Source organism: Ptychodera flava, chromosome 14, assembly GCF_041260155.1.
Source record: "Ptychodera flava strain L36383 chromosome 14, AS_Pfla_20210202, whole genome shotgun sequence".
Lineage (NCBI taxonomy): Eukaryota > Metazoa > Hemichordata > Enteropneusta > Ptychoderidae > Ptychodera > Ptychodera flava.
The window spans coordinates 17,843,686-17,854,175 of record NC_091941.1 but is presented as its reverse complement, the minus strand read 5'-3'; the positions used below and the strand labels follow the sequence as shown (position 1 = coordinate 17,854,175).

General features: G+C 36.1%; 1 protein-coding gene and 1 long non-coding RNA gene across 2 annotated transcripts; one reads left to right on the top strand and one right to left on the bottom strand.

The window, feature by feature from the left end:
- Positions 1 to 165: 165 nt before the first annotated feature.
- Positions 166 to 4,681, top strand: LOC139150612 (uncharacterized). Its single transcript, XM_070723048.1, has 3 exons — positions 166 to 353; positions 1,507 to 1,806; positions 4,363 to 4,681. The coding sequence occupies exons 2-3, from the start codon at positions 1,532 to 1,534 to the stop codon at positions 4,550 to 4,552; spliced, it is 465 nt and encodes a 154-aa protein (XP_070579149.1). The 5' UTR covers positions 166 to 353; positions 1,507 to 1,531; the 3' UTR covers positions 4,553 to 4,681.
- Positions 4,682 to 7,376: 2,695 nt separating this feature from the next.
- LOC139149595 (uncharacterized) lies at positions 7,377 to 10,486 on the bottom strand. Its single transcript, XR_011556123.1, has 2 exons — positions 10,312 to 10,486; positions 7,377 to 8,816 (listed from the first exon to the last, which is right to left on the bottom strand). It is a non-coding gene; the product is annotated as an uncharacterized lncRNA (long non-coding RNA).
- Between the last annotated feature and the right edge of the window lie 4 nt (positions 10,487 to 10,490).

Genomic DNA, 10,490 nt, shown 5'->3' with positions numbered 1-10,490 from the left:
TGTAAACTATGTACAATCAAGCAAACTCCCCTGAGTTAAATTTTTTTTACTAAATTTAATGCTTAATTCAGAACCAGACCAAAACACTGCTTTATAAATATTTTCCGGAACGCCGAAGATCATATATACGCATGCGTTCTGACACGTCAAGTGAGTTGCAACTTTGACCGAAGTTGCACAGTACAGCTGCTCTGTCCCATTCCAAAATGCCAAACAACAACTAATGACAGTTGTTTTGGTTAACAGAGAAGTTTAATTCACGATTTTTTTTCTCCTTATTAGTGTCACTGTTCTACTGTCGAGAGGGGACTTCTGTCTCGAACGAATACGTAAGTTACACGTGCGCGTGAGTGGTAAGTTGTGAACTCATACCACGGTTACCTAACGAAATGTATACACGAAATGTGATATTGTAGTTGTGCCACTGTACGTCGGACTGGCCGTGTAACATAGAAGAACGGGTGTCAGGCGTGTATATAATCACAAGCGATCGGGCGTCATGCCATGGAGGTAAAAAAAGAGACCTCCATGGTCATACAAATTAGAATCTTGCCCACTCTGGTGGGGAAGAGAGCCGCAAGGGAACTCTCTCTTTTTTAACACCCCAAAGTTTCAGAACTTTCCTTTTTCCAGCAACGCGAAATTCACCTGGAAAGGCGAAGGTCATGATGGCAGCAGGACACTTTATTGTGACATTGTAGTGATCCGACAATCCTACGAAAGACCATGATGACATGGTCACCATGATGGTGTGCCATCAGTGTTCAGCCATAGTAAAACTACCCATTTGTGAAATGGACAGATACTGTAGATAGTAGAGTATCATTCACATCTTTCTCTTTGCAACGTCACATATACATGACAAGCACTAGGGTTGTCGGAACTGTGCTCAAAGGTCATATGGGACCTATACGACCGATGTAAACTGTATCCAAGGTGATTGATGAAAGTTAAAACATGTCTGTCATTATCTACATCATATAATTTAAATGTTGCAGCTATGATGATGAGGTGCATTTAGATATCGTGCACGAAATACATTGTTTGTAAACAAGAAGGCGCAGTTTCAACGACCATTTCACTTTAAGGATACAAACAAAATGAGTTTCTCAGAGAGGTACCCTGTCCCTCACCGTCCTTAACACCAACTCAAAAATAACTCCCCAGGTACAAGTAAAAAATGCAAACCCTGACTGTGTCCACTGATCTAGTGTCTTGCTGAGAACATTAATACCAAAGAGTAGTAGAAACACAGATGTGAAGTGCATTTGTCACAATTTATACTCTGAGATTCTTTCATGAAACTGCCATGTGTGAACACAAGGATTCACATTACATGCTTTGATTGCAAATTTTTTCTTGCAGTCTACAATTTTCATATGTTATTTCAACATGCTTACAATTTAACTGTGGATTACCTGTAGAGAAAGTTTATCTTTACCATCACACAATTTAAAATGCTTATTTATGGTTCAATTTATATATCTGTTGGTGTGTTAATTACAGGTACATCCTTTTCCATTGCTGAAGCATGTGGCAGATTGTGCTGGCAGGTGCAAGGGCCTATGCGCCTTACGTCACCTTTCCCTTTGCCGTTGTTGTTGGAGTGATCGGTTACAACATTGAACATTTTGTGAGAGGAGAGAAAAAAGGACCCAATGTGCATCAGATAGTTGAAGAGAGAAATGAACGACAACTCGAAAAACTTTCCAAAGAGGACTGCACCAATGTCACCAGTCTAAAAGAATACAAAGGCCAACCAAAGTTTTTGTATGAAAACACATTGCGCTCAGAGAAGAAGGAATGACACATACTGTATCACAGAAATAGACAATTTTGATAAGTTTTATCATATCTTCAGCACAGCAAAGCTGAAAGAATTTGCTGATTTGGTACTGGTGTCTGGTCAATTATGCGGTGAATTCCCTCAATTTACTGGAAGTATGCTGAATCATCAGTGGAGAGATTGCTGATTCTCCTCTGCCCCGTACGAGTAATTCCTTCAATACATGTGAAAACACACTAATTGTACCTGTGAAAATCTGATAATTCTATGAAAAGTTCTTTTGCTGTGGTTGTACATACATATTTTGCGTGTCATTGTTAGAAAGAGGCTTAAGACATAGCTTCATGTAGAGGGATATGGTTTTAATCAATGCTGAAGGCATTGCTGGCAATTTTTTGTTTCTAAGCTTCCTTTAGATATTTATTTGCTATTTAGCATGAACTTCTGCATTAGTAGAAAGAGATGACGCATGTCAATGGTGTAGTGTATTTGTGCAGTCATCACACTGATTAACATAGCAAACTTAATTTTTCAGTTTTTTTAAATCAACATTGCAATATGGACACATTTCAAATTTATTTTTGTGTTGTATGCAGAGTTCAGTGACACAGAATGTTGTACAGTAGACTGTTCTGGTTTAGTGGACAATGAAAAATGTTATTATGAATCTGTATACTGCTGAAGAAAATGACTACCTGAACTTATTTTCTTTCTGAGTTGTAACGTGTGGTTTAGAATACCTTTATGAGACAGCATGGTGTTTTTCAATGAAATGAAATTTTGATATTTTCAGGAGCAACTATTTTAAAATGAGCATCAGAAAATGGTTAAACAAAGTAAGGTAGTTGTTATCATATGAAGAATATTTACAGTGTTTTGGGCTTAATTGAGCTTGCATTTCTGAAATTTTAATTTGTGATTCATGTAGAATGGATATAGAAATTACAACATATGTGTACATCAAGTAGATGTCAAGAATATACTCCTCTATCTCGTTTCAAGAACTGCAGATGTTCAGAAACTAGTGTACACGGAATGTTAGGGAAAAACACATTCTCGAGATCTTAATAATTATGATGGCATTTGTAAAATAAAGTTTGTAAAATGCGTGAAGTTTAAGAGTTTATGCTATCAAAGTTACGTCATGCCTTGATTTGTAAAGTAAGTTCTTGTGAGCTTATCAGATTAATATTGTCAAGACAGTTGGCTGGCGCAATGTGATTGGGTAGGGTGGTGTCTGTAGCAATTGGAATGCACAGCGCTGCCAGTGGTGGTAAGGGAGAAAAATTGGCAACAATCAGGCACATGCGCATTAAATTTAACGCTTACTGTTCAGGTGTTGTCTCCGGTCAAAAAGTAAGTATTTGTCTATTTTGCTTCATGTGTACAATTCTCACTGTTCCCATTTCTGCCACTGGCGGCGCTGTGCATTCCAATCGCTACTGACACCGCCGTATCAGATTACACTCAACATGCTCAAGATTACATGTACATACACCACATTGCACCAGCCAACTGTGGTCAAGCCTACATGTGTGCAGCGTTTCAAGTGAGGACAATAATAAATCTGAGTCAATAAGTATGGAAAGCCTCAGCTGCCTTAAGTTTACAGATAGTAGTATATTAGGAGGTTACATAATTATTTTATAACGAAAGAAAATCATTTTATGTGCCGACACTATATTTTTATGTGCATCAGACATTACTTCATGAGCAAACATTAAGATATTATGTGCTTCAAGTATTATTTAAGGTCAATTTACTATTATTTTATGTTCAAACATTATGATATTATGTGTCTATAGTATTATTTTATTTGCAAACATGAAGATATTATGTGCTTCAAGTATTATTTTAAGTTTATACTATTTATTTTATGTCCAAACACTGTAATATGTGCCTACAGTAGCATTCTATTTGCAAATATTAAGATATTATGTGCTTCAAGTATCATTTTATATCAATGTACTATTATTTTATGTTCAAACTCTATGATATTATGTGTCTATAATATTATTTTATTTGCAAACATTAAGATATTATGTGCTTCAAGTATTATTTTATATCAATGTACTATTATTTTATGTTTAAACTCTATGATATTATGTGTCTATAATATTATTTTATTTGCAAACATTAAGATATTATGTGCTTCAAGTATTATTTTATATCAATGTACTATTATTTTATGTTCAAACACTATGATATTATGTGTCTATAGTATTATTTTATTTGCAAACATTAAGATATTATGTGCTTCAAGTATTATTTTATATCAATGTACTATTATTTTATGTTCAAACTCTATGATATTATGTGTCTATAATATTATTTTATTTGCAAACATTAAGATATTATGTGCTTCAAGTATTATTTAAGGTCAATTAACTATTATTTTATGTTCAAACACTATGATATTATGTGTCTATAATATTATTTTATTTGGTTTGGTTATGGTGTTAAGGCTTTACGTTAATACCTTTAAGACCATTCGTTATTATTATTATTAGCTCGCACTTTTGAACCACTAGAGGGCACCTTTTCTTGCATGGAAATGCAGCCATTGGATGTTGACGTGTCAGTGAGAATCAACATTCATTAGACATGGAAGCCACTCTTGAAAGATTAAATCTGTCAACGTTGGCAGAACGTTTCTTAGCTGACAGAATCAAACCTGAAATGGTCCTCGACATGACGGACGCACAGTTGATCAGATTTGATTTGAAGCTATGTCATCATTCCTGCCACCTGCTAATACATGTGTAAACAGTCTTAACCTGCCAAGACCCTCTGTCAGCCATCCGAAATGATACTCTTTTTGGGCTGTATGATATGGCATTTGCCAATGCCTATTTTGGAAATGTGTGATATGTCTTTTTAGTCAGGAAAGTATTCATTTAGAGTTCACATATGCTTTGATAGTTTTGCCATTTTACTGGCCGAGATCAGTCTCAAGTATTGAAAGATTACAAGGGCATGAAAGTATTAAATTATTGTTTCTTTGCCTTGTTGTTATCTTTACATTCCAACATTACAGGCAACCGACTGAAACCACCAATGCTACCAATTATGACAAAACACCAACGTATGAGTTTGTGATTTGTGTCCACATGCCACAATTGGTTGGGCCCTTTCACATTGTATTCCCGTTGCTTTAGCCGTTTATTTTTCCTGGCATATACTCCATCACTATCAACTCTATGTATGCTATCGCAAAGTCGCATACGTTGAACTTTTACTCCAAATTTTTCCATGAGAAGACATGTTACCATGTTCTCACCACAGCTAGGATATTCTTGTGCTAACTGATGTACATGCAAATCAAGATCCTCATCTGATATGCTGGAAAAGTTCATCTTACTGAGTCTATATGACTGCATTCTCCTGTAGATAGTTCTCCAATACAGACAACATGGATGTAATTTCAAATATGATGAATCCTTCTTCTAAGTGGTTTTGTAGTATCGGATGTCTCTGGGAATGAAATACTATGGTGCACCACATCCTTGAGGCACCTTAACAGGAGCTTTTGACCCACGTGATGTGCACATAGTGCGTAATGCCATCATTTCCTGGGAGTTATGCAAACCGACTGAATGAAAGTCGGCGATGGATAATTCACAAATATGTACTGGCGTAATCTTCTCCTCTTCAAATTTGTCAACCAAATTGCCAAGATTAAGCCCCAACAATAATGTGGCCATTGCAGAACGTTGCATTTCAATGATGAACAATTACTATCCGTGTCAAACTGCCTGTTGCTGATTATGGACAACAGCTCAAAGAACTTGCCAAAAGGCATGGAGCATGCTCAGTTTAATCATGTTGCATTATGTAACTTCGTAATATACTGATTGTTTCCACACTGAATTAGGCTATATTTCCATTAAATCAGTGTTTCCACTTAGTGGCAGAGCGATCGGCGAGACATACAAAACGACCGGGCTAAATGCATTTATTTCTTTCGTGTTTAAACCCCTGATGTCGTCCAGGTGTCACTCTAGTTGGCCTTGTTCGGGGTTAACAGGTCGCATGCAACTTGAAAATTGTGAAGTGATCAGATTGATCCCATAAAGTCTGTAAAGTATGCCCTGTAGTGGTTGCAAAGTGTGAGCTTATAAAATGATAAAGAAAGGTTATAACATACTAATGTAACAGCATAACACGATGGCAACACCAAATAAAATAATGATTACACACAAAATACATACACGTGTGCTCATAAAAATACTCAATATTATTTTTTCACGTAAGATATGCTGTATATAGATAAAATCATAGTGATAGCACAAAAACTAATTCTTTGTGCACGTAATATCGTAAAATTTGAACATAAAGTACCACTGCATAACTTAATATCATGCAGCTTGAACTTTAATTAATAGTAGTTAATCATCAAATAATGCTTTATGCACAACATATCCTACTGTTTGCAAATAAAATAATATTATAGACACATAACATCATAGTGTTTGAACATAAAATAATAGTACATTGATATAAAATAATACTTAAAGCACTCAATATCTTAATGTTTGCAAATAAAATAATACTATAGACACATAATATCAGTGTTTGAACATAAAATAATAGTACATTGATATAAAATAATACTTGAAGCACATAATATTTTAAGTGTTTGCAAATAAAAAAATACTATAGACAAATAATATCATAGTGTTTGAACATAAAATAATAGTAAATCGACCTTAAATAATACTTGAAGCACATAATATCTTAATGTTTGCTCATGGAGTAATGTCTGATGCTCATAAAAATATGGTGTCGGCACATAAAATGATTTTCTTTCGTTATAAAATAATTATGTAACCTCCTAATATACTACTATCTGTAAACTTAAGGCAGCTGAGGCTTTCCATAAATAAGACTTATTGTCCTTTCTGGTTATGTCACAAGTCTGCCTGTCGGATGTTCATTTCAATGAAGAAGATTGTGTGAACTCCGACAACAGTTCACATGTAAAGACAGTATTTTGTGAAAATTGTCAAAAGACCTAAGTGCATATCTGTTTACCAGAAATTACAACGGTTGATTGTAGCTAGAACTCCAATGATCAGTATGAACAGAATGTGGGTACAAGTGGTGCAGTGCCATATTATTGTGCACACTGGAGCACATTCCCTCATACTTTTTGCTATGCGCATACTATTCTTTATGTATGTTTCTCACCAAATGTCATAAGAGTGGCTACCTCTTCAGAAAACGGGAAACCTATCAGTGGGTTAAAATGACTGTGGTGAGCGCCCCCAACGTTAAGTTTGCACAAGTCATTTGCTCTGAACATATGACCCATTTGACCATTCAGATGCTGCACTGGGCATTGCTAGAGTTATTTTGCTATTTACAGTGCATAATCTGAAGGGCAGAATGCACAGCGATCCAAACCAATTATTATCAAAAGATTTTCATAGTATACTTAGTAATTCTCATCAGCTCAATATGCAAAGATATATGCTCATTAGATGTTTCATGTAGCACATCTTTGCTAGCCAATGATATCTTTTCAGGCAGGGACCCTCCCTCCCTCAAAATAGTACAAACCCAAACCATGCAGACAAGACATTGCATGTAACAAGAAGCCAATTGGTTATAATTGAAAAAATCAGTAAATATAAATGCTACACAAATGACTTGCATATGATATAGGAGCTGTACACTATTTGAAACTCACTTGCTATCATTTCAACAGAACCATTGTGTTTCATTGAATTCTCTTTGTTAAACCACTAGTGTTATGTTCATGTGTACAGATTATGTGTACAATCACTAGTGTAAGTGATGTTGCTGATATTTTTTTGAAAGTTTTGTCCCATAACCATTTTCACAAATTGTTCTGAGTACAAACGTAAATGCTTACACTGCCCACCAGCACTGGAGTTTAGTCATCCTCTGTTGGTATGGAAACATCTTATAATACATCATAGTTTGCTTTCATGTGCTATTGAACATGAACATGAACACTTTTCTAAGTAATTGTGTACATTGTGTACATTGTCGCATACAATAAAAAATATGAAACATCAGCTTTCTTCGATCTGAGGCCAAACAACTGTATCAACTTAAGCCTAAGGTCTTCATTCCATGCCCTAGAGAAACGTTTTTCTCCAGTGTCTATGATGAGACATTGTGATGTATTTGTTTTGAATGTTTAAACACAAGAATGCTTGTCCCTTGTAGCAGTGCTATGGGTGTTGCAGTTTAATTTACAAAAAATTCAAAAAAATGCTTTCCACACTGATTGCGTATTAAATTTCTAAGTTTTGTTTGCATTGTATGAGCAACATATGACTGGAAAATTCTTAGGAAATATTCTTGTCCATTTATAGTTTTGTTCAGTATTAATACATTCTTGAAGTGGTCAATTCTCAAGACCAAAAAGTATACTATTACGAGTAGTACACATATGCAATTCTCAAATCCATCATTTAAGTAGAACAGAAGTAAGCATGTAATTTTCAATTCTCATAATCTATTGCATCAAAAAGCAACGGTAAAATTTAATAACCAGACGTATATCAGTGATAAATTCAAAACTACTTTGTAATTTCCATAAACGAACTAAAAATCATCATCACCAGAATCCCTGTCTTGATCTTCATCAGAACTGTCTATGTTAACCTCCATTGGTCCAATACACACATGACAATTCTGTCCAAGGAATTTCTTACTAAAATATTTCTCAATAAAACCTTCTGCCTTTCTATCACTGTAAAGTTCTTCTGTGTCATACTTCAGTGTCTCGCATGTCAATGAGCAATTGTCACCTTTTGTCTTCATGACGTTTTTGACAACTGTCTCTTTCTTCTTGTTGAAGTCTATCACTGTTATCACAAAGAACTGTGGTTCTTCATCAAAACAGCATTCGTGATAGCTTCCCTTCGGTGCTTTGGCAGTTCTCCCGGTCAGTCCATACTGATCCGACTCTGCTGTGATCAAAATTCCCTGGAAACCACTTCCGTCTTCAAGAAAACACAGAGTGGCTACTCCCTCTACCTTTCTCGCCATGACTCTGTGTAAAAGAAACAATGTTCTGTAAAAATACTTCAAGGACAGTGTGCTCATATTTGGTTTGAATTGGTCCATCAAGAAATATTTAAACCAGATAAACAAGAATGACTAAAGTAAATAAGGTCTGAAACTTAAGTTACTGGAGGTCAACTTCAGGAACAGGCTTAGCAGAGGAATGTTTCAACACAGTCCTTCATTGTTTCAGCAGGTCTGCCAATAAGTATCAGTTCATGAATAATGACAGGAATTGACTCAAGGTCAGTGGAGTAGCCTGTTTCAGTCACTGCCACCACTCCTACTCATAAAATAAGTACACTGCATACAAATAGGTTAGAGATTACAGAATCTCCAACTCAGATGTGTGGGCTGTTTCAGTTAATGCCATCACTCCCGCACATTTGCAGGATTTCCCCTTTTTCTTACCTCATTTGCATATTTTTGACACTGACATGTTCATTTGAACAACGTCACATCTCAACCCCTGGATCTACCTGTACACCAAATACTGTGATGGTAGGTGCGGCGGTTTGGGAGCTTTTGCGTGTGAAGGACATACATCCGCACATACATACATACATACATACATACAGACGCCACTGACTCACCATATAAGCTCTTTGTGGTATTTATATACATACCAAATATGAGCTAAAAATTGTCTCAAAAGTGGCACATGGTCAAGTGTGGTTTGCATGAACGTACCATAGGTTTGTAAACTTCAATTTGGCAACTGGAAATATTATTTCCAATATTCTCTTGGGAAACAGACAAAAATTCAAACGTGCAATCAAATTAATTGTGATATATTAAAGGGGAAATTACTGTAAGTTGAGGTAGTGTTTTATTAGCTGCAAAACAACAATTAGCCTCACAAGAACAATGCATTTATGCAATGTTATTGTCTACACACGAATTTTGGTCTGGACCTAAAGTAGGGAGCCATCATTATTTATGGCCTGGAGTAGGTCAGAGGAATCTGAGTGGGATCACTCAAAAAAGTGAAAGCTACAAGGGGGTTGCTAAGAATGTGGAGAGAAAGGAGGCGGGTATTCAATTTCTGGTGCTAAATGAATTGAAACACCTCTCAGATTGCACAATTTCACACATCAATTTCTCAAAATTTTCTATGCAAAAGGGGGACAACCCTCTTGTGCTTCCCCCCTTGGGATGTTCTCTAATAGTTTTACTCAGTAAAAATACAAATTTATTGCACACCTCAACTTCTCAAAATTTTCCATGCAAGAGAGGAGACAACCCCCTCTCCAGCCGCCTGTGGGTTCTCCCGTACCTTAAAATTCTGTCCTGTCAGAGATCTTAGTGAAAACTCTGTCGTGATACCCATCCAAAGTAAACAATAATAAAAAAGGCGTACCGGTATCATCAAAAGTAATCATTTTCACCAAACACTTCTACTACTCCGCTCCGGCTTTAAGTTTAACACTCTCTGAAACAGGAGTTACAAATGCCATGATGGTAATAAAATACGGGGTGCATACCCTTTGATGCTGTGTTGACTTCACGTTCAATCATGCACTGGCTTCATGTTTCAGCCTACTTATCTCTCGTTTTCATGTTCACATAGCAAGAAAGTCCATATCGGCTCTATTTGGTGCCGAGCTGTGGAAGCAGTGCAATACACACGATACAGGTCACGAAAGGGTCAACGAGGGCGCAT